At 45.1% G+C, this 24,847-nt stretch overlaps 1 protein-coding gene and 1 long non-coding RNA gene across 4 annotated transcripts; both read left to right on the forward strand.

Annotated features, from left to right (window-relative positions):
• The first annotated feature begins 635 nt into the window (after positions 1–635).
• LOC115168558 (coagulation factor VIII) lies at positions 636–24,826 on the forward strand. 3 transcript variants are annotated; one of them, XM_029723946.1, is made up of 26 exons: positions 636–969; positions 1,174–1,274; positions 1,402–1,524; positions 2,997–3,209; positions 4,171–4,347; positions 4,468–4,571; positions 4,970–5,090; positions 5,315–5,576; positions 6,993–7,158; positions 7,271–7,358; positions 7,616–7,833; positions 8,090–8,240; positions 8,388–8,597; positions 8,820–10,062; positions 10,820–10,985; positions 11,302–11,550; positions 11,743–11,971; positions 12,132–12,314; positions 12,516–12,632; positions 13,788–13,859; positions 14,247–14,332; positions 14,537–14,698; positions 19,015–19,159; positions 19,440–19,588; positions 23,690–23,872; positions 24,144–24,826. In XM_029723946.1, the coding sequence occupies exons 1-26, from the start codon at positions 818–820 to the stop codon at positions 24,297–24,299; spliced, it is 5,226 nt and encodes a 1,741-aa protein (XP_029579806.1). In that variant the 5' UTR covers positions 636–817; the 3' UTR covers positions 24,300–24,826. The 3 variants fall into 3 exon arrangements, with proteins under 3 accessions (XP_029579806.1, XP_029579825.1, XP_029579815.1); XM_029723965.1 differs by lacking the exons at positions 636–969; positions 1,174–1,274; positions 1,402–1,524 and adding an exon at positions 2,616–2,624 and having other exon boundaries at positions 24,144–24,299; XM_029723955.1 differs by lacking the exons at positions 636–969; positions 1,174–1,274; positions 1,402–1,524 and adding an exon at positions 2,711–2,724 and having other exon boundaries at positions 24,144–24,299.
• On the forward strand, positions 13,072–13,464 carry LOC115168581 (uncharacterized). The gene is made up of 2 exons (XR_003870703.1): positions 13,072–13,209; positions 13,253–13,464. It is a non-coding gene; the product is annotated as an uncharacterized LOC115168581 (long non-coding RNA).
• Positions 24,827–24,847: the final 21 nt, after the last annotated feature.

A 24,847-nucleotide genomic window follows, 5' to 3' on the forward strand; every position in this document is an offset into this window, starting at 1 on the left:
CTCTGGACACTACGCTGACAGACACAGCAAACCTTCTTGCCACAGCTCGCATTGATGTGCCATCCTGGATGAGCTGCACTACCTGAGCCACTTGTCTGGGTTGTAGACTCCGTCTCATGCTACCACTAGAGTGAAAGCACCGCCAGCATTCAAAAGTGACCAAAACATCAGCCAGGAAGCATAGGAACTGAGAAGTGGTCTGTGGTCACCACCAGGAGAACCACTCCTTTATTGGGGGTGTCTTGCTAATTGCCTATAATTTCCACCTGTTGTCTATTCCATTTGCACAACAGCATGTGAAATTTATTGTCAATCAGTGTTGCTTCCTAAGTGGACAGTTTGATTTCACAGAAGTGTGATTGACTTGGAGTTACATTGTGTTGTTTAAGTGTTCCCTTTATTTTTTTGAGCAGTGTATACATATATATTAATATATATATATTACATTGTTTGCAAACTGATATGTGACACGTATTAATGCCAAAATAACATGCAAAAAAAATGTTTTATTATTTTTAATTTTTGCAAAAAATGTGGGGCTCTGCCCCACCTGCCCTGAATGACTGGTCGCCACTGTACAGATCCCACACATACACACACTCTCTCTCCCTTTATCTCTCTCACTCCTCCTTCACATTTATACACACTCTGTCTTTCTCTACCTGTGACCATCTCTCTGGTTTGGAACTTTCCCTTTAAATATCCCCCCTAACGGAAAATAACGGTAGTAAGTTGCCTGCTACGGTCCGGTCAGAGGATCTGACTTCTCGACCACCAGTGAATTGACGTTCAGTCAGACAGGTGCGCGTGCCTTGCGATGAGAACGCTGTTGATATCACTCCTCTGCGTCCTCAGCGGGGTGGAGGAGACCCTGGCCGTACCTACCACGAGAGAGTTCTATATCGCCGCGGTTGAGATCGGTTGGGACTATCTCTACTGGGGCAGCGCTGACCCCGCATCAGAACAAAGGTGAAGTTCTCTCAAGTCATTACCTAATATCTATCCAAATTATTTTTTAAAATTTTTTTTTGCGTCAATTTTGTTGTAGGCTTTTCTATTCAACTAAAAGTTTCAAATGTATATCACCATGTAGCCTATTTTATTTGTTTTCATGTTTTAATCATTGATTTATAAGCCTTTTTTTAAATATCCATGTTGATTATGAATTTGCAGGAGGAGGACCAAGGATCCCCCTCAGAAATACATAAAAGCTGTTTATAGAGAATTCACTGATTCCACATATTCAGTCCCCAAGCCTACACCAACATGGGCAGGTATGTGTACTAACTTTATTTATTCATTATTAATTACTTTAAGTATATCTTTGGAATTATACGCTACCACACACACGCTCACACACTCACACAGAGAGAGAGCTAAACAGAGTGTTTTGTGTTGCAGGTATCCAGGGTCCGGTGATCCATGCCCAGGCCAGTGACAGGGTGGTGGTGCACTTTAAGAACCTGGCGTCCCAGCCCTACAGTATCAGCCCTGTGGGGGTCAGCTACTGGAAACAGTCTGAGGGTAATGTCTTTATGTCTACCTACTAACTTACTACTGGAATCGGTCTGAGGGTAATGTCTTTATGTCTACCTACTAACTTACTACTGGAAACAGTCTGAGGGTAATGTCTTTATGTTTACCTACTAACTTACTACTGGAAACAGACTGAAGGTAATGTATTTATGTCTACCTACTAACTTACTACTGGAAACAGTCTGAGGGTAATGTCTTTATGTCTACCTACTAACTTACTACTGGAAACAGTCTGAGGGTAATGTCTTTATGTCTACCTACTAACTTACTACTGGAATCGGTCTGAGGGTAATGTCTTTATGTCTACCTACTAACTTACTACTGGAAACAGACTGAGGGTAATGTCTTTATGTCTACCTACTAACTTACTACTGGAAACAGACTGAGGGTAATGTCTTTATGTCTACCTACTAACTTACTACTGGAAACAGTCTGAGGGTAATGTCTTTATGTCTACCTACTAACTTACTACTGGAAACAGTCTGAGGGTAATGTCTTTATGTCTACCTACTAACTTACTACTGGAAACAGACTGAAGGTAATGTATTTATGTCTACCTACTAACTTACTACTGGAAACAGTCTGAGGGTAATGTCTTTATGTTTACCTACTAACTTACTACTGGAAACAGTCTGAGGGTAATGTCTTTATGTCTACCTACTAACTTACTACTGGAAACAGTCTGAGGGTAATGTCTTTATGTCTACCTACTAACTTACTACTGGAAACAGACTGAGGGTAATGTCTTTATGTCTACCTACTAACTTACTACTGGAAACAGTCTGAGGGTAATGTCTTTATGTCTACCTACAAACTTACTACTGGAAACAGTCTGAGGGTAATGTCTTTATGTCTACCTACTAACTTACTACTGGAAACAGACTGAGGGTAATGTCTTTATGTCTACCTACTAACTTACTACTGGAAACAGTCTGAGGGTAATGTCTTTATGTCTGCCTACTAACTTACTACTGGAAACAGTCTGAGGGTAATGTCTTTATGTCTACCTACTAACTTACTACTGGAAACAGACTGAGGGTAATGTCTTTATGTCTACCTACTAACTTACTACTGGAAACAGTCTGAGGGTAATGTCTTTATGTCTACCTACTAACTTACTACTGGAAACAGTCTGAGGGTAATGTCTTTATGTCTACCTACTAACTTACTACTGGAAACAGTCTGAGGGTAATGTCTTTATGTCTACCTACTAACTTACCAACTTACCGTAAACACAAAATCTGCATGTCTACCTACATTACAACTTACCGTAAACTGTAAGCCACTGTCACATCCTAGCACTGGTGTTATAAAGTAGACTGAATCCAATAAAGGGCTTACCCACTATTTACTGTCTTGAATTACGTGAACAAGTGTGTGTGTGTGTGTGTGTGTATCTGCTATGTCAGTCTCTGTGTGTACATGCGTATATTCCTAGCAGTATATCTCTTTCTCTTTAGGAGCCGGATACGATGACGCCACGTCTAGCCAGGAGAAGGAGGATGATGCTGTTGCTCCAGGAGGATACTACAAGTACGTCTGGGACATCAACCCTAAAGACGGTCCGACCGTGGGAGACCCAGAATGCCTCACCTACTCCTACTCATCCCAGGTGGACACTGTACAGGACTTCAACTCTGGGCTCATCGGGGCTCTGCTCATCTGCAAATCAAGTTAGAGATACAACGTTATTGCTGCTATGTTACTCCCACACACCTTACAGTCAGATACTCCACAACGTTATTCCTGCTATGTTACTCCCACACACCTTACAGTCAGATACTCCACAACGTTATTCCTGCTATGTTACTCCCACACACCTTACAGTCAGATACTCCACAACTTTATTCCTGCTATGTTACTCCCACTCACCTTACAGTCAGATACTCCACAACTTTATTCCTGCTATGTTACTCCCACTCACCTTACAGTCAGATACTCCACAACTTTATTCCTGCTATGTTACTCCCACTCACCTTACAGTCAGATACTCCACAACTTTTTTCCTGCTATGTTACTCCCACTCACCTTACAGTCAGATACTCCACAACTTTATTCCTGCTATGTTACTCCCACTCACCTTACAGTCAGATACTCCACAACTTTATTCCTGCTATGTTACTCCCACTCACCTTACAGTCAGATACTCCACAACTTTATTCCTGCTATGTTACTCCCACACACCCTCCACAACTTTCTCTCTACGTATCACACTCCCCTTACAGTACAGTCAGACCCACTGTGACATATATTTGCCTGGTAAAGGAGGAAATGAATGTGGCTGTTGGACTCATAGCTGACTGGGACTTATAATGTGCTCTGCTCTCAGTCATACAGTGATCATGTCCTACCTAATGGAAAGGTTTTGTGTATTGAAGGAGGTCTGAATCACCTTACTAAGTAGGGATTGTCAATAGTTTACTGCACATGATGAATCTTAATACCCAGACTGCCACATCACCTGATTATTAAACAAATGAGTTATTGGACCAAACAAGTAATTTCACCACATGAGCAATTTCACCAAATGCCTCAATTCACTAAATGCGTAAATTCACCAAATGTACCCTGTGATATTCAGAGAAATCGACTAATGTGTTACCTGTATTCTCTGCTTCCCTTGGGTTCTCCTAGCTGCATTTACAGATAATGGAGTTCGGAAAAGCAGAGAGTTTATTCTGCTCTTTGCTGTTTTTGATGAGAGTAAGAGCTGGTACGGAGAGGTGGGGAGTTTCCGGGAAAGATTTAAGAAGGCCAGTGTGAGAAAACAGTACCACACTATCAATGGATACGTCAACTCAACTTTACCAGGTCAGGAGCTGGTTTAGCATGTTACTGTATAGAGTCAACAGTTCAGTCCTGTTAAGTATGCTGTAGTAGAAGACTCAAAAAGAGGTTTTTGTGTGGGTTGGTTGTTTGGTATGTGTGTAGGTCTGATGATGTGCCAGGGACGAGATCATGTGTTCTGGCATCTCATTGGAATGGAGACGGCTCCAGAGATCCACTCCATACAGTTCCAGGATCACACTCTACAGGTACATCAGATAATTCAAGTTCAAATCAGGGTTTACTTAAAGTTGTCAACAAATCATAACTAATGGTCATATGTGACAATCAACCAAGATTTTCCTTTCGATAATTTTGCCAGTTCAGTTGTTATAAGTCGGCAGATAGGGGCGGCAGGTAGTCTAGTGGTTAGAACATTGGGCCAGTAACTGAAAGGTTGCTAGTTTGAATCCCCGAGCTGACAAGGTAAAAATCTGTCGTTCTGCCCCTGAACAAGGCAGTTAACCCACTGTTGGCCGTCATTGTAAAATAAGAATTTGTTCTTAACTGACTTGCCTGGTTAAATAAAAAATAAGTCGTTTGTAAGAATGTGTAACCAGTTCAGCAGCATTTCAGTCTGAGCCTAACTCTACCCTTGTCATTCCAGGTGATGGCCCACCGTAAGGTTACTGTGGAGATGACCCCTATGACCTTCACCACAGCAGAGATGAAGCCCAGCACTCAGGGGAAGTTCCTCATCAGCTGTCAGATCCAAGCACACCGCCACGGTAAGAGTATGTTCTCTCAAAGTTGTGAAATAAAGTTTTGATCAATTTCAAAGTTCCCAATTTGAGTTGGCACTCCTGTGTGAGGTAACAGAGTACATTTGTACATTTGAGCCAGAGTAGCATGAATTATTATGGGGTTGAGAATGTGCTATAAGGTGTTCCTATTGCATCTATAAGGTGTCTTGTGAGTTGCTATAAGGTGTCTCTGTATGTTTTTGTTCCAGCGGGTATGAGTGCTGTCTTTAAGGTGGAGGACTGCCCAGAGCCTGTGACGGTGCCCGGTCCTGACGTGCGTCAGGTCCAGCAGTCTGAGAATGAGGAGGACTATGAATATGGAGATGACATGTTTGAGACCTTTGTGTTTAAGCCTGGGAAAGGTCAGGCTGTGGGGCGCTCCCGAGGGAGGAAGAACAAAATCTGGGTCCATTACATTGCTGCTGAGGAGATCATCTGGGATTACGCACCCCACCTCAGCCAGGGAGACAGGTAGGAAACCCCACCTCAGCCAGGGAGACAGGTAGAAAACCCCACCTCAGCCAGGGAGACAGGTAGGAAACCCCACCTCAGCCAGGGAGACAGGTAGGAAACCCCACTTCAGCCAGGGAGACAGGTAGGAAACCCCACCTCAGCCAGGGAGACAGGTAGGAAACCCCACCTCAGCCAGGGAGACAGGTATGAAACCCCACCTCAGCCAGGGAGACAGGTAGGAAACCCCACCTCAGCCACGGAGACAGGTAGAAAACCCCACCTCAGTGAGGGAGACTAGGAAACCCCACCTCTGTGAGGGAGACATGTACAAAATCCCACCTCAGTGAGGGAGACAGGTACAAAACCCCACCTCAGTGAGGGAGACAGGTAGGATACCCCACCTCAGTGAGGGAGAGGGGGAGAGATAGAGAGGGAGAGCGATACAGGGAGGAAAGAAGGAGTAGGTGAAGGAATAGGTGGTAAAGGTGGGAGAATGGGAGTGAAAAGGAAATGGAAAGTAAGAGGGAGGGAGGGAGGGAGGGAGAGAGGGAGGGAGGGAGAGAGGGAGGGAGAGAGGGAGGGAGGGAGAGAGGGAGGGAGGGAGGGAGGGAGAGAGGGAGGGAGGGAGGGAGGGAGAGAGGGAGGGAGGGAGGGAGAGAGGGAGGGAGAGAGGGAGGGAGGGAGGGAGGGAGAGAGGGAGGGAGGGAGGGAGAGAGGGAGGGAGGGAGGGAGAGAGGGAGGGAGGGAGAGAGGGAGAGAGGGAGGGAGGGAGGGAGAGAGAGAGGGAGGGAGGGCCGAGGAAAGGAGAGGGTCAGAGAGACTGTGTATAGTAAGAGTTCAGATGGGAGGGAGGACCGAGGAAAGGAGAGGGTCAGAGAGACTGTGTATAGTAAGAGTTCAGATGGGAGGGAGGACCGAGGAAAGGAGAGGGTCAGAGAGACTGTGTATAGTAAGAGTTCAGATGGGAGGGAGGACCGAGGAAAGGAGAGGGTCAGAGAGACTGTGTATAGTAAGAGTTCAGATGGGAGGGAGGGCCGAGGAAAGGAGAGGGTCAGAGAGACTGTGTATAGTAAGAGTTCAGATGGGAGGGAGGACCGAGGAAAGGAGAGGGTCAGAGAGACTGTGTATAGTAAGAGTTCAGATGGGAGGGAGGACTGAGGAAAGGAGAGGGTCAGAGAGACTGTGTATAGTAAGAGTTCAGATGGGAGGGAGGACTGAGGAAAGGAGAGGGTCAGAGAGACTGTGTATAGTAAGAGTTCAGATGGGAGGGAGGACCGAGGAAAGGAGAGGGTCAGAGAGACTGTGTATAGTAAGAGTTCAGATGGGAGGGAGGACCGAAAAAGACTAGGACAGAAAGGGAGAGATAGCATTGCTCAGAGTTCATGATACTAACGATGCTGATACTTCCCTCCCTCCATTGTCTCTGTGTTCCAGTCAACTGTTATCGGAATACTTCCCCAGGGGGCCTCATCAGCTGGGTCATGAGTATAAGAAGGTGGTGTATGTAGAATACACTGACCAGACCTTCACCAAGAGGAAATCACCTGTTAAAAGACTGCTGGGACCACTGCTCAGAGGACAGGTAGACGAACACTTCCAGGTGTGTGTACCACAATCAACAAAACAAACAAACAAAAAAAAGCATGTAAACAAAAAAGATGTATCTGAATAGATAGTAAAGAAAGTAAAGATCATTCTCATTGTTTCTTCAGATAGTGTTCAAGAACCTAGCAAGTCGTCCTTTCAACATGTATCCAAACGGCCTCACCACGATTTCTCCACTGCGTAAAACAGGGAATGGTAAGATAAACAAAAAGGTGGCATTATGATAAGATAATATTACTGGCTATGCATTTAGGTTTAGAATCATAACTAAGTCCTTGGTGGAATATAGTCATCATATGTGGTGTGTTTATATGTTGGGGTCTGGAGAATCTCATAAAAAGTGATTTTATAGTAATTTTATTAGTCTAATAGTAATTCTATTACACTAATAAAATCTCTTAGTCTCCTAGTCATTCCTGTTCCCCCCGTGGTGTCTATGTGTGTGTGTGTAGAGGGTGAAAAGGACCTTCGCTCCCTGGCTGTACCCCCCAACGGGACATATGGGTACGTGTGGAAGCTAACAGCAGAGGACGGGCCCCTGGAGAGAGACCCCCAGTGTCTGACCCGTCTGTATCAGAGTACCATCAACCCTGAGAGAGACCTGGCCACTGGCCTCGTAGGACCACTCCTCATCTGCAAGAAGGACTCCATGGACACCAGGGGGCGGCTGGTGAGACTCGCCACTTCATATGTCCATAATGACACACGGGTTGTTTTTTCGGACACAGATTAAGTCTTGGAATAAGAATAACGTTCAATGGCAAATAGAGATGTGTCCGGGAAACTGTCCTAATATGACATATCAATGCATTATCTCTCCTGCAGCGTGCTCAAGTCATACACTGATAACTTGGATGTTGCTGTTTGTAGCAGTGTGAGAGTATGTGAGATGTTGCGGTTTTCCTAATCTACGATGTCCTGGGCAGGTGGGCCCAGATAAAGTGAAGCAGTTGATGTTCGCTGTGTTTGATGAAAACAAGAGTTGGAACATCAATGACAACATTCAGAAGTACAGCAGAGACCCCTCCATGGTCAACCCTACAGACCCTGACTTCTACAACTCCAATGTCATCTACAGTAAGTGCGTTTTCCTGTCTGGTTATCTTGTAGGCTAACTTCCCTTATTTCCTGATGAAGGTGGTGACACCTCCTTCATGTCTGCTCTGTCACCCCCTCCTATGTTTTAGATTTTAATCTGGATCTTGATCTCATTTTTGTTTACAGATGTGAACGGGATAATGTTCAATGGGCAGATGATCCAGCTGTGTAAGGATGACGTGACCTTCTGGCACCTGGCCAACGTGGGGACACAGAGCGACTTCCTGTCCGTCTACTTCACAGGAAACCCCTTCATGAGAGACAACGTGTATGAGTCCGTTCTCACACTCTTCCCAATGTCCGGGGAAACTGTTACCATGGAGACCGAGCTAATTGGTAAGGTCAAATGACAATGTTTGTTTGTCAGCCATTGCTGTTTTTGATGCTGCTGCAGTTGTGTTCAGTAGGCATAAAATGGAAGAACATTTTTGAAACAGAGAGGTGCTACAGGTCCATTAAGAACACAGGTTTCACTACGGTGCGTCCTACTAAAACCTGACCCTGACCTGAGAGATTCTTTTCTGAAGTGCTGTGAGCTGATGTTTATTTCATCCTCAGGTGAGTGGGAGATCAGTGCTTTCGACAGTAGCCTGAAAAGCCGTGGGATGAGCGCCCGCTACTCCGTCCTGTCTTGTAACATTGAACTGCTTGTGGACAACGAGGACCTAGAGTACGGCCTGGAGGACGTCCTGCCTGATTACGTAGACCAGTTCTTCAAACCCAGATCCCTCCGCCCCCGGCTACAGAACAGGACCGTAGCCGTCAGAATCTGCAGGAAGCAACCCAGCTTAAACCAGAACACAACAACACCGAAAACAGGAAATTACACAGATAACGAAGTCGCCATCGGAGAATCTGGGGACCACGGGCCTGATAACAATGTCACATTTAAGGCAGGGGACCAGAGGTCAATCTGTGAGGTCAGGTATGTGACGGTGTCGTCTGCTGACGAGGAGGACAACCTGCTCTCCCAGGGAGGGATCCCCACAGACGTTCTGAAGCAACTGGAAAAGGATGGAGAGTGGAAGGCTTCAGAGACCCAGGAGGGAGGGGGCCTGGGTGGGGAGCAGGGGGGGAAGAGACAAACACGCCAGGCCAGGGTAGAAGGAGGAGAGGATGGAGAGGAGGTAGAGGAGGGAGGTCTGGGCAGGGAGCAGGGGGGGAACGGAAGACAGAGACGCCAGGCCAGTTTGGAGGGTGGAGAGAGCAACAAGCTAGCGGAGAACTGTGAGGAGGAGGTGCTGAAGGAGTGGAAGGGTCGGGTATATGGGGAGGCGCTGGAGCAGGAGCAGAGAGAGGAGCAGAAGGTGGAGGTGTTGGATCAGCAGGAGGAGCAGGGACAAAAGGGGGAGTTGGATCGAGATTCACATCCTCTAAACACATATCACGCAGATAAGGACCCTCTAATGTTGGAGTTAGATGGATGGAGGGATCTAGACCCCCTGAAAAACACTTTGAAAGCACTCCCGGATCAGCTGAAGGTGCAGCAGCAGAGGGAGGAGCAGAAAGCTGGGGAGGTGCATCCCCTAAACAACAACACTCACACAGATCCGGACACACCTCTACTGGATTTGTTAGACTTCTCCAATGTCTCCAATGACAACGAGACGGCTCCCAGGAACGCAGTGTCTCTGGAGTATGATGACTATAGTGAGAAGGACACTGGGACACCCTACATGGGGACAGAGGACAACCTGGACCTGAGGACCACAGATGGACATTACCGCAGCTACTACATCGCTGCACAGGAGATCACATGGGACTATGGGATCAGGAAACCACATCAGCTCATAAAAACAAGGTAGTGTTTGGTTTTTGTAAGTATCTGGAACACTTATGTTTAGTCTTTGAGCAGCACTTTCAATGGAGAATCTCAATTGAATATGCTTTTTAGTCTAGAACTAGACTTAATCTGTGTCTGGCCCCATCTGTTTGAATATACATTTTTTATAGGTTTCTATGGAGAATCTCAATTGAATATGCCTCTTAGTCTAGAACTAGGCCGAGTCTGTGTCTGACCCTATCTGTTAATTAAAGAAATCCTGTTTCTGATTGATCAGCTCAATCTAAAAGACAATGAAAAGCTGCTCTCTAGTAGCTCCGATGCAATACTTTATTTACCAACGTTCCAACGACAAGCTGTCTTTTATCAGGCTATTGATCAACGGCAAGCTGTCTTTTATCAGGTTATTGATCAACGGCAAGCTGTCTTTTATCAGGTTATTGATCAACGGCAAGCTGTCTTTTATCAGGCTATTGATCAACGGCAAGCTGTCTTTTATCAGGCTATTGATCAACGGCAAGCTGTCTTTTATCAGGTTATTGATCAACGGCAAGCTGTCTTTTATCAGGTTATTGATCAACGGCAAGCTGTCTTTTATCAGGCTATTGATCAACGGCAAGCTGTCTTTTATCAGGTTATTGATCAACGGCAAGCTGTCTTTTATCAGGCTATTGATCAACGGCAAGCTGTCTTTTATCAGGTTATTGATCAACGGCAAGCTGTCTTTTATCAGGCTTTTGATCAGCTCATCAACTCCCAACTGTTCCCTCCCCAGAGAGAGGCGTAGGGGAATGAGGAAGTTCCTGACGGAATATAAGAAGGTGGTGTTCAGGGCCTACAGTGAGAGAGACTTCCAGATCCCCGTCACCAGAGGAGAGCTGCAAGAACATCTGGGACTCATGGGTCCTATCATTAAAGCTGAGATCAACGACCTCCTTACCGTGAGTGGAGATCAATGATCATCTTATTAATTCACTGATGTTTCAAATCAATTCATATTTTGGTGGCCTTAGCTCAACTACTAGTAACCTCATCAAGGTGTTTCGGAGTTCTTGGTGTTATGGCTAAGGTGTTGGACAGTTTCAGGAACCATGGTTTGCATCCAGGTTGCATTACCCCCTGAATTCACTGCAATATTATTTTCATGGCATATTCTCAGATATCAGATTCTGTATATAATACTGTTAAACATTCACTTGATCTTAATCTTGACCTGTTTTTTTGTCTCAATGCTGATCTTGATCTTGATCTCGACAGGTGACCTTCAAGAACATGGCGTCCAGGCCGTACTCCCTGCACCTCCATGGAGTGTATGATAAGACCCAGGGTGATGGATGGACCCAGACCCAGTGGGGGTCCTCCAGGGCTGGGGTGGCGGGGGTCCCTGGGGAGGCGGTCCAGCCTGGGGAGGTCAGGGTCTACACCTGGAGGATCACCAGGAAGCAGGGGCCCACCGCTGCAGAGTTTGACTGTAAGGCCGGGGCCTACTACTCTACACAGAATAAGGCAGGTGAAACTGTCAACATTTCCTCTACCTGTATATTAAAAAGCTAGCTCATAGTTAGGCCTCATAAGTGTATTTTATTTTCGTTAGACAGCTTATCAATGTTTTGACATGCTTTTCCCTGCATGCACTTTGTTGTTCTGGCGTGTGTATTTGACTGTGTGGCTTTGTGTTCTGTTCTCACCCCTCAACAGGTGAAGGACCTCCACTCCGGTCTGATTGGCCCCTTAGTAATCTGTAAACCAGGCACCCTCCACCCACAACTGAACCTACAGCCCAACCTACAGGAGTACGCCCTCCTCTTCCACACCTTCGACGAGACCAAGAGCTGGTACCTGGACGAGAACATCCGTCAGTACTGCACCCCGCCCTGCCAGGCCCGGAGAGATGACCCCTGGTTTCAGCTCAGCAACAAGTTTGCAGGTAGAGTTACTCAGACTCCCTCCTAATATCAATACTAGTTTCATAATAAATACATTAAAATAGATTTCTAGTGAATTTCTCTGTTTGTTTAGGTTCATACTCATATCTGATCGATTGTTTGAGATTCATTTCTCTGGAAAATCTTTCCTTGTTACCGTAGCGATAAACGGCTACGTGGCAGAGACACTTCCTGGTCTGATGGTTGCCCAGCACCAGCAAGTCAGGTGGCACCTGCTGAATGTCGGGGGCAACGGGGAGTATCACGCCGCCCACTTCCACGGTCTGCCCTTCAGCATTCACAAGGAGCAGGAGCATCGCATGGGGGTGTACAACCTCTATCCTGGTAAACACACACACTAAAAAACACACACAAACACATACACAACCACAGTTACCACACACACACACACAACCACGCAAATGCACACACACACATACTGTACACACACACATACACATACCCATACAATAAAATAATAGTCAATCATAATGAATCAATCAAGAATGTCACCTGTCCCACCTTGGTCTCTGTCCCCCTCTCCAGGTGTGTTTGGCACAGTGGAGATGAGGCCGACCACGGTGGGGACCTGGATGGTGGAGTGTACAGTAGGAGAGCACCAGCTAGCCGGCATGAGGGCTAAACTACTGGTCTACAACCCACGTAAGTAGCCTACCACACCTCCTAACCCATGTAGGTACCATACCTCACAACCCATGTAGGTACCACACCTCACAACTCATGTAGGTACCACACCTCCCAACTCATGTAGGTACCACACCTCCCAACCCATGTAGGTACCACACCTCCCAACCCATGTAGGTACCACACCTCCCAACCCATGTAGGTACCACACCTCACAACCCATGTAGGTACCATACCTCCCAACCCATGTAGGTACCACACCTCCCAACCCATGTAGGTACCACACCTCCCAACCCATGTAGGTACCACACCTCACAACCCATGTAGGTACCATACCTCCCAACCCATGTAGGTACCACACCTCACAACCCATGTAGGTACCACACCTCCCAACCCATGTAGGTACCACACCTCCCAACCCATGTAGGTACCACACCTCACAACCCATGTAGGTACCATACCTCCCAACCCATGTAGGTACCACACCTCCCAACCCATGTAGGTACCACACCTCCCAACCCATGTAGGTACCACACCCCACAACCCATGTAGGTACCACACCCCATGTAGGTACCACACCTCCCAACCCATGTAGGTACCACACCCCACAACCCATGTAGGTACCACACCCCATGTAGGTACCACACCTCCCAACCCATGTAGGTACCACACCTCCCAACCCATGTAGGTACCACACCTCCCAACCCATGTAGGTACCACACCTCACAACCCATGTAGGTACCACACCTCCCAACCCATGTAGGTACCACACCTCCCAACCCATGTAGGTACCACACCTCCCAACCCATGTAGGTACCACACCTCCCAACCCATGTAGGTACCACACCTCCCAACCCATGTAGGTACCACACCTCCCAACCCATGTAGGTACCACACCTCCCAACACATGTAGGTACCACACCTCCCAACCCATGTAGGTACCACACCTCACAACCCATGTAGGTACCACACCTCACAACCCATGTAGGTACCACACCTCACAACCCATGTAGGTACCACACATAGTTACCTCACAACAGCTTTACTCAGTAGACTGAGACAGAAGTGTGAAATATGTTATTTGGAATGTCTTAGAATGACATTGTTGGTTATTTTTTGTGAAATGCGGACAATACAAATACTATAATGTAATTTTCTGAGATTACCTGGCAGGATGCATCCAGCCTCTGGGGTTGAGGTCGGGAAGAATAGACGATTCCCAGATCACGGCATCAGACCACATAGGTAAGCAAGTTTCAGCAATGCAAGAATGTTAACACAAGAATGTTACTACGCACCTCTCCATCATGATAGCTGATGTGTGGCAAGCGTTTTGACAGAAAAAAGGTTGCTTCACATTGGTGGTGGAAGAGGTGAGTTCCCCCTTGCTATGTAAAAGCACTTTGAACACTTGAAAAACGTTATAAAAATCCAATAAATTATTATTATTAATTTATTTGAAGTCAGGAAGTAGGCTCATACACAGTATACGCATAAGTAAGCCTCTAAAATGGAGAAGTGTTACCATGATGAATCAGTGACACACTGTTTATGAAAACAAAGTATACTCTACTCTGTGTCAGGCCTGCATACATTTAGCCAGTGGGATTGAATGCATATGTGTGTTGCCAGGTAACTGGGAGGCCAGGCTGGCGAGGCTGGAGCTATCTGGTTCTGTCAACGCCTGGATGGGCACGAATCAGAAATCATGGATCCAGGTTCAACACTAAACTTCTTGTTCTTCTATGAAAGATGCTTGTAGATTGAAAGGCCATCTGGTTTAGCTGCCCCTGTCCTTTGCATGGTTGGGGTCCATTCCATTTCGATTCAGTAGATTTATGTTTTCCTCAGTTCACTTCCTGAATTGACTGAATTGAAATGGACCTGGCCCCAACTCTGGTCTCCTGTTGTCTCCTATGTAGGTGGACCTCCAGAGACCCACTCTGCTCCATGGGATTCAGACCCAGGGTGCCAGAGCCTCTCTGGGCCTGAAGGACTACTTCATCGTGCACTTCACCCTCTCCTACAGCCTAGACCAGGAGACCTGGACTAACTACAGGGGGAACAGTACCACGCCATCCTATGTCAGTATCTTACATGTACCTTAACCATCTGTACCAGTACCTACTGGCTAGTACTGTACCCACAAAGCATGAGCTTAATTGTGTACCATACAAACCAGCAGTCAGTGAGAGCAGGTAGTGAGAGCAGGTAGTGAGAGCAGGTAGTGAGAGCAGGTAGTGAGAGCAGTCAGTGAGAGCAGTCACTGAGAGCAGTCACTGAGAGCAGTCAGTGAGAGCAGGTAGTGAGAGCAGGTAGTGAGAGCAGGTAGTGAGAACAGGTGCATGTATCTTTTTGTTACTGTAAATGTCATCCATGCCTAAAATATTTTGAGTAATTCTATGCAAGGTAGAGTAATTCTATGCAATACTGTGGTGTAGCTGTTCTTAGCCCCCTAAGGTTGATGTCTGCCCCCGCGAAAATATTCAATTAGCACAATACAAAATCCCCATAAAAAAGAGAGATCTGTTTTTTTGCATTGGATGCGTCTCAATACATCACATCCGCCTATGACTCGAAATACACCTCTGCTGTCTTCAACCAGGATCTCAGCAATCACTGCCTCATTGCCTGCGTCCGTAATGGTCCGCGGTCAAACAACCTCCACTCATCGCTGTTAAACGCTCCCGAAAACACTTCAGCGAGCAGGCCTTTCTAATCGACCTGGTCTGGGTATCCTGGAAGGATATTGACCTCATCCCGTCAGTAAAGGATGCCTGGTTATTCTTTAAATGTGCTTTCCTCACCATATTAAATAAGCATGCCCCATTCAATAAATTTAGAACCAGGAACAGATATAGCCTTTGGTTCACTCCAGACCTGACTGCCCTTGACCAGCCCAAAAACATCCTGTGGCGTACTGCTTTAGCATCGAACAGCCCCCGTGATATGCAACTTTTCAGGGAAGTTAGAAACCAATATACACAGGCAGTTAGAAAAGCCAAGGCTAGCTTTTTCAAGCAGAAATTTGCTTCCTGCAAAACAAACTCAAAAAAGTTCTGGGACACTGTAAAGTCCATGGAGAATAAGAGCACCTCCTCCCAGCTGCCCACTGCACTGAGGATAGGAAACTCTGTCACCACCGATAAATCTACTATAATTGAGAATTTCAATAAGCATTTTTCTATGGCTGCCCATGCTTTCCACCTGGCTACCCCTACCCCGGTCAACAGCACTGCACCCCCCACAGCAACTAGCCCAAGCCTTCCCCATTTCTCCTTCTCCCAAATCCAGTCAGCTGATGTTCTGAAAGAGCTGCAAAATCTGGACCCCTACAAATCAGCCGGGCTAGACAATCTAGACCCTTTCTTTCTAAAATTATCTGCCGAAATTGTTGCAACCCCTATTACTAGCCTGTTCAACCTCTCTTTCGTGTCGTCTGAGATTCCCAAAGATTGGAAAGCAGCTGCGGTCATCCCCCCCTTCAAAGGGGGGGACACTCTTGACCCAAACTGCTAGAGACCTATATCTATCCTACCCTGCCATTCTAAGGTCTTCGAAAGCCAAGTCAACAAACAGATTACCGACCATTTCGAATCCCACCGCACCTTCTCCGCTATGCAATCTGGTTTCAGAGCTGGTCATGGGTGCACCTCAGCCACGCTCAAGGTCCTAAACGATATCTTAACTGCCATCAATAAGAAACAATACTGTGCAGCCGTATTCATTGACCTGGCCAAGGCTTTCGACTCCGTCAATCACCACATCCTCATCAGCAGACTCAATAGTCTTGGTTTCTTAAATGACTGCCTCACCTGGTTCACCAACTACTTCTCTGATATAGTTCAGTGTGTCAAATCGGATGGCCTGTTGTCCGGACCTCTGGCAGTCTCTATGGGGGTGCCACAGGGTTCAATTCTTGGGCCGACTCTCTTCTCTGTATATATCAATGATGTCGCTCTTGCTGCTGGTGAGTCTCTGATCCACCTCTACGCAGACGACACCATTCTGTATGCTTCTGGCCCTTCTTTGGACACTGTATTAACAACCCTCCAGACGAGCTTCAATGCCATACAACTCTCCTTCCGTGGCCTCCAACTGCTCTTAAATACAAGTAAAACTAAATGCATGCTCTTCAACCGATCGCTGCCTGCACCTGCCCGCCCGACTAGCATCACTACTCTGGACGGTTCTGACTTAGAATATGTGGACAACTACAAATACCTAGGTGTCTGGTTAGACTGTAAACTCTCCTTCCAGACTCACATTAAGCATCTCCAATCCAAAATTAAATCTAGAATCAGCTTCCTATTTCGCAACAAAGCCTCCTTCACTCATGCTGCCAAACATACCCTCGTAAAACGGACTATCCTACCGATCCTTGACTTCGGCGATGTCATTTACAAAATAGCCTCCAACACTATATTCAGCAAATTGGATGCAGTCTATCACAGTGCCATCCATTTTGTCACCTTAGCCCCATATACTACCCACCACTGCGACCTGTATGCTCTTGTTGGCTGGCCCTCCCTTCATGCTCGTCGCCAAACCCACTGGCTCCAGGTCATCTATAAGTCTTTGCTAGGTAAAGCCCCGCCTTATCTCAGCTCACTGGTCACCATAGCAGCACCCAACCGTAGCACGCGCTCCAGCAGGTATATTTCACTGGTCACACCCAAAGCCAATTCCTACTTTGGCCGCCTTTCCTTCCAGTTCTCTGCTGCCAATGACTGGAACGAACTGCAAAAATCACTGAAGCTGGAGACTCATATCTCCCTCACTAACTTTAAGCATCAGCTGTCAGAGCAGCTTACAGATCATTGTACCTGTACACAGCCCATCTGTAAATAGCCCATCCAACTACCTCATCCCCATATTGTTATTTTGCATTTTTTTGCTCCTTTGCACCCCAGTATCTCTACCTGCACTTTCATCTTCTGCACATATATCACTCCAGTGTTTATTTGCTAAATTGTAATTATTTCGCCACTATGGCCTATTTATTGCCTTACCTCCCTAATCTTACTTCATTTGCACACACTGTATATAGACTTTTCTATTGTGTTATTGACTGTACCTGTGTTATTCCATGTGTAACTCTGTGTTGTTGTTTGTGTCGCACTGCTTTGCTTTATCTTGGCCAGGTCGCAGTTGTAAATGAGAACTTGTTCTCAACTGGCTTACCTGGTTAAATAAAGGTGAAATAAAAAAAATTATAATACATTTTAAAAAATGTAGCACTTCCGCATCTGCGGTGAAAGGTGTCAGAGCGGTGTTTGTCAGACCACGAGAGAAATAGGTCTTCTGTAGCATCCGAACGGTTTGGCCTGCAAACTATTATGACCCCTCTATGGAAAGAGGAGACTCTCACGAACACGACGGTATTGTCCGTTTTTCTTCTACGACCTCCACTCGTCTGATGTTGGTACAGTCGATCTGCCAACTTCTGTCTGTAGCGTCCGAACTGTTCGGGCTACACACTAATATGTGTGCAAAGGTGAGACTCTCACGAACATGTACATGTTGGTTGTTCTGCTCTAGGATGCCCACAGGCCTCACAAGACTCGTCTGAAGGTCCCCAGGTACCAGTTTTAAAAAAAGATTGGAAATATATGGAGACTGTTTAATGCCAAAAATATATTAAATATTCCCCCAAAAAGTTTCCTGATATTTCTTATATCTCTCAGATGTAGGACAGACACTTCAGAACAAACTTAATTTTGATTTTGTGGGGGGGGACTATCTGTTGTTCAATGTAGTGAATCTGTTATTCTATGCATTTGTATGGGCTACTTCAAGGGGTCTTAAAATTCAAAATCAAATAGCTAAACGATTCTTGGTATGACCTTCTTAAAACAATTCCATATAGATTATTATAAACTAAACTTCGAGCCCTGAATGCTGATTGGCTGACAGCCGTGGTATATCAGTCCATATACCACGTGTATGACAAAACATGTATTTTTACTGCTCTAATTACATTGATAACCAGTTTATAACAGCAATAAGGCACCTCGGGGTTTGTGATATATGGCCAATATACCACAGCTAAGGGCTGTGTCCAGGCACTCCGCGATGCGTCATGTGTAAGAACAGCCCTTTGCCATGGTATATTGGCCATATACCACACCCCCTCGTGCCTTATTGCTTACGTAGAACCCCTCCTCCGGCTTAGATGGGGCTTTGACTCTGATGGCTTAGTAATAATAGGGGAATCCAGTGTGAGGAATATGTGAACCCTGGGCTTGTTTATTTACATTTTGTCCTGTACTCTTAAATTGTATGTTCTGTTTCTCCCTCCTGTTAGCGCTCTTAAAGGGGCACACACTAATTTAACATGAACATCACAAATACTACAATGCCACCTCTTGTACTTACTGTTGACTTCTGTTAATTTCAGATATTTAACGGTAACCTGGATGGCTCAAAGGTGAAGGAGAACCATCTGTCTCCCCCAATCCTGGGGCGCTACATCAGACTGCAGCCTGTCACCATCCAGAGGAACCCTGCTCTTCGCATGGAGCTGCTGGGCTGTGACCTCAACAGTGAGTCCCTGTGGCAGTTAGGAACACCTTTTGTAACAGTTTGTAACAGCTGAGATTACGTTTAGTGGTGGTGTATGTTGAGAGGTACATCAGCAGGTAGTCCGTGGTTAGGGGCCAGGGGTCAGGGACCGGGGGAAGGGAGGAGGTGCAGGGACGGTCAGATCTCAGGTGCTGGTGAATAGAATCCCTGAGAGAAGGAAGAAGGACAACATGAGAAGATGACCGGAATTTCAATCTAGGATCTTATCTTTCTGTGTGTGTGTGTGTGTGTGTTTGTCAGGCTGCTCCTTCCCCCTGGGTCTCCAGAGGAGGTTGGTCCCAGACAGCAGCTTCAGAGCCTCCTCCTTCCTGCAGACCTGGAGGCTCTCTTGGAGCCCCGCCCTCGCACGCCTCCGCCAGGACGGTAGCGCCAACGCATGGCGACCCAAGGTACACACTCACAACACACATACACAAAGTCAAACCACACACACTTTCCTACCATCCCCTTCCTCTGTTACTGGCACTTATATTTTTCTATGATGTGTCAAGTCTCTCTATCTCTCTCACAATTCAATTCAATATAAAAGGGCTTTATTGGGAAACGTGTTTACATTGCTAAAGCAAGTTAAATAAACACAAGTGAGAAGAATTGAACAGTAAATATTGCACTCAAAAAGGTTTAAAAAAGATAGACATTTCAAGTATTATATTATCAGTTATATACCAGATATTATAAGTTATATTAGCTATATTACTTTCTTCGAAAGACTAGTAGAAAGTCCATATCATATCAATGTTTTAGCAATGTGCAAATAGTTATAGTATGGGAAGATAAATAAACAGATAAATATTGGTTGTATTTACAAGCTGCATCCCTGTCTCACCCCATAGCCCTTTGGAAATAAATCTGTGTGTTTATTGCCAATTTGAAATGCACACTTTTGTTTGTGTACATGGATTTTACATCATATGTTTTTGCCCCAACACCGCTTTACATCAATTTGTATAGCAGACCCTCATGTGAAGTTGAGTCAAAAGCTTTTTGGAAATCAACAAAGCATGAGAATACTTGTCAATAAGGGTTTGCAGGGTGTATACGTGGTCTGTCATATGGTATTTTGGTAAGAAGACAATTTGACATTTTCTCAGGACATTGTTTACACAGACTGAGGAAATGTTGGAGTCTGCAGCAGACAATTTTTCAGAGATTGCAGTTGACGCAGATTCCACTGTAATTACTGGGGTCATATTTGTCTCCACTTTTGTGGATTGGGGTAATCAGTCCTCGGTTCCAAATATTGGAGAAGATGCCAGAGCTGAGGATGATGTTAAAGAGTTTAAATATAGACAATTGAAATTCGTGGTCTGTATGTTTTATCATTTCATTTAGGACACCATCAACACCACAGGCCTTTTTGGGTTGGAGGGTTTGTATTTTGTCCTGTAGTTCATTCAATGTACATGGAGAATCCAGTGGGTTCTAGTCATCTTTAATAGCTGATTCTAAGATTTGTAGTTGATCATGTACAGTGGAAAGAAAAAGTATGTGAACCCTTCTGGAAATACCTGGATTTCTGCATAAATTGGTCATACAATTTGATCTGATCTTCATCTAGGTCACAACAAAAGGCAAACACGGTCTGCTTAAACTAATAACACACAAACAATTTAACCTGTTCATGTGTTTATTGAACACACCGTGTAAACACTCACAGTGCAGGGTGGAAAAAGTATGTGAACCCTTGGATTTAATAACTGGTTGACCCTCCTTTGGCAGCAATAACCTCAACCAAACGTTTTCTGTAGTTGCGGATCAGACCTCCACAAAGGTCAGGAGGAATTTTGGACTATTCCTCTTTACAAAACTGTTTCAGTTCAGCAATATTCTTGGGATGTCCGGTGTGAACTGCTCTCTTGAGGTCATGCCACAGCATCTCAATTGGGTTGAGGTCAGGACTGACTGGGCCACTCCAGAAGGCGTATTTTCTTCTGTTGAAGCCATTCTCTTGTTGATTTACTTCTGTGTTTTGGGTCGTTGTCCTGTTGCATCACCCAACTTCTGTTGAGCTTCAATTGGCGGACAGATAGCCTTACGTTCTCCTGCAAAATGCCTTGATAAACTTGGGAATTCATTTTTCTGTTGATGATAGCAAGCTGTCCAGGCCCTGGGGCAGCAAAGCAGCCCCAAACCATGATGCTCCCTCCACCATACTTTACAGTTGGGATGAGGTTTTGATGTTGGTGTGCTGTGCCTTTTTTTCTCTCCACACATAATGTTGTGTGTTCCTTCCAAACAACTCAACTGTAGTTTCCTCGGTCCACAGAATATTTTGCCAATACCGCTGTGGAACATCCAGGTGCACTTTTGCCGACTTCAGATGTGCAGCAATGTTTTTTTTTTGACAGCAGTTGCTTCTTCCGTGGTGTCCTCCCATGAACACCATTCTTGTTTAGTGTTTTATGACTCGTCAACAGAGATGTTAGCATGTTCCAGAGATTTCTGTAAATCTTTAGCTGACACTCTAGGATTCTTCTTAACCTCATTGAGCATTCTGCACTGTGCTCTTGCAGTCATCTTTGCAGGACTGCCACTCCTAGGGAGAGTAGCAACAGCGTGCGACAGCTTTTAGAGAAACTTTTGTAACCCTTTCTAGCTTTATGCAAGTCAACAATTCTTAATCTTAGGTCTTCTGTGATCTCTTTTGTTTGAGGCATGGTTCACATCAGGCAATGCTTCTTGTGAATAGCAAACTCAAATTTTGTGAGGTTTTTTTATAGGGCAAGTCAGCTCTAACCAACATCTCCAATCTCGTCTCATTGATTGGACTCCAGGTTAGCTGACTCCTGACTCCAAGTCATTAGCCTAGGGGTTCACATAATGTACTTTTTCCAACCTACACTGTGAATGTTTAAGTGATCTATTCAATATAGACAAGAAAAAGACAATAATTTATGTGTTATTAGTTTAAGCACACTGTTTGTCTATTGTTGTGACTTAGATGAAGATGAGATCAAATTGTATGACTAATATATGCAGAAATACAGGTCATTCCAAAGGGTTCACATACTTTTTCTTGCCACTGTATATGTTTTTTCTGTTTGCTCTTTGTTATAGAGCCGAAAAGATGTGCTTTATCCATACATCTCCATTTTGGATAGATAGCTCTTCGTGTGTTCCAATTTTCCTAGAAGGGGTTCGATTCTATGGATTCTTCAATTACATTGAGCTGAGTTCTTAGGGTATTTCTGTATTGTTTTAGTGTTTCATCATAGTGAAGGCGTAGGCTGAGGTTTTCTGGGTCTCTGTGTTTTTGGTTGGATAGGTTCCTTAATTCCTTTCTCGGGGTTTTGCATTCTTCATCAAACTAAAAAGGGATTGAATTTGTTGCTGCCAATTGTTTTTTGGTAGGTTTCTACACTACTTTCCTTCCTTCTATAGTGTTTCTTAATAGTATGCCGTTTCCTCGGCTTTGATGCCTCATGATTGAGTATTTCTCTCTTCAAGTAGAGTGTGATTTTGCTGTGATCTGATAGGGATGTCAGTGAGCTGACTGAATGCTTTGAGAGACTCTGGGTTGAGGTCTGTGATAAACTAAGGGATGAGTTGTAGGCGTACCTACCGTAGGAGTCCCCTCGAAGCCTACCATTGACTATGTACAGACCCAGCATGCAACGGGGCTGCAACAGCTTGTTGCAGGTTGTTTTGTCATAGTTGTGTCTAGGGGGGCATATTGGGGAGGGAATGCAGTCACCTCCAGGTAGGTGTTCTGTCTTTCCCTCTTTCTTTCTCGTGGCCCCTCTCCATTGTTGGGGCGGCAGGTAGCCTAGTGGTTAGAGAGTTGGACTAGTAACCGAAAGGTTGCAAGGTCGGATCCCCGAGCTGACAAGGTAAAAATCTGTCCTTCTGCCCCTGAACAAGGCAGTTAACCCACTGTTCCTAGGCCCTCATTGAAAATAAGAATTTGTTCTTAACTGACTTGCCTAGTTAAATAAAGGTAAAATAAATAAAAAATATTGTCTCTATCTCTCTCCCCTTCTTTAGCTAATCACATTTACTGCCTTCCTCTGAAAACACTGGACAATGGTGTTTTTCCAACTTATCAGATTGGTGTTTCTTTTTAAGGGTTGGTATGTGAGCAACACTTGTAATTGGTAGATAGAGGTCAACTGTGCCAAGTGTTCTCTGAAACTGAATAGTCAAGGATAGGTGGAGAAATAATGTAGAATCAGTGACCAATATCAATTGCGAGAGTAACCTTTTTTGAGCTTGATGTTCTTTCCCTAGAAGACACTCTAGGAATCAATCAAGAGATACAAACAATTGTAATGGTCACATGCTGTGGTAGAAGTGTTGTAAATTTGTTTTTTTCCCCCTGTGTCAGTCTCCATTTTCCTCCGTCCTTTGTTTCAACTGTTTTAAATCTTGTTTTTAATACTTGTTCCTGCCAAAACCAGCATCTGGACCTAGACTCACTGCTGTGCACAGTGTATCTCTTAATGTTTTGCACCTGTTATAACCCACCCCCCCTACCTCCCTCTCTCCTCCAGGCCAATAACCCCCATGAGTGGCTGCAGGTGGACTTCCTGGTTATAAAACGCATCACAGGGGTTGTGACTCAGGGGGCGTGGTCTATTCTGACTCAAATGATGGTGACAGAGTTCTCTGTAACCATTAGCGATGAAGGTCACTCCTGGTCCAACGTGGTTGATGAGGAATTGCAAAGAGAGAAGGTATCACACACATCACTCATTATCTTGAGATTTATCACAGGCTACGTTTCAGTACACACACACCTTCCTTAGCATGCAGGGTCAAATGTGATTTGAAACCTCAGAGAAGTTAAGATTATTAAAGGCAAAATGCTACCAGGCAGATGTAACAAAACCTGATGTTGTAAAGAGTGCAAATAGTGACAAAGCAGTAACATGTTTGAGTTTGAGTTTAGGAACTGTGATTTATGTGAGCCAGCTCTGTTTGACTCTGCCTCCTCCTTAATCCCAGATCTTCTTGGGGAACAGTGAGCCAGATGAGGAGATGCTGAACCTCTTTGATCCTCCTCTATTCGCCCGCTTCATACGGATCCACCCCAGAGGCTGGGTCAACGACATAGCCCTGCGCCTGGAGTTCATGGGCTGTGACACCCAGCAGCGTCTCTGAGAAACAGAGACAGGGCAGGGGGCCCCACTGTGCAGCTCCACACTCAGGCCCACCTCATCGTCATCATCTCCCTAGAGAATATTTAATGAGTATAGCAGTGACGTGATGATCATGAAATAGTCATGTCATTGATGGAGGAACAGAGTAAGTGAATCTAGGTAAGAGGTTTGTTTAGCTAGGTTCACGGTCATATATGATATTATTTATATGATATACTGTTGTAACTGTCTACTGATGAGCTTCAGCTGAGAATGGTCACTCCACTATCAACACATTACGTCAGTTTATGAAGATTGACTCGCGGACAGTTTGTTCGTCTCATTTACCATGTATACTGCTACTAACACTATGACTTCTGACATTCCAGCTGTGATCAACCACATGTAAATAGTACAATATAATTATTATTTTCTGTCTGGATGGATGTATGCACAGTATACTATACAGTACTGTACGTGCAATATATCATATGCACTGAGGAGAGAGGGATAGAGTTTATATTGTTAAATAAACAGAGGTCAGTGTTGTCTGGTTTCAGAGGTCAGTGT

The sequence above is a fragment of the Salmo trutta genome, chromosome 3 (assembly GCF_901001165.1).
Source record: "Salmo trutta chromosome 3, fSalTru1.1, whole genome shotgun sequence".
Classification (NCBI taxonomy): Eukaryota; Metazoa; Chordata; class Actinopteri; order Salmoniformes; family Salmonidae; genus Salmo; species Salmo trutta.

Bases quoted from the DNA above. Each gene is read 5' to 3' on its own strand.
- LOC115168558 (XM_029723946.1), top strand. From the start codon at position 818: ATGAGAACGCTGTTGATATCACTCCTCTGCGTCCTCAGCGGGGTGGAG. The intron at 970-1,173 runs GTGAAGTTCTCT...ATGAATTTGCAG, and splicing joins GACCCCGCATCAGAACAAAG to GAGGAGGACCAAGGATCCCC. The intron at 12,315-12,515 runs GTAAACACACAC...CCCCCTCTCCAG, and splicing joins GGTGTACAACCTCTATCCTG to GTGTGTTTGGCACAGTGGAG.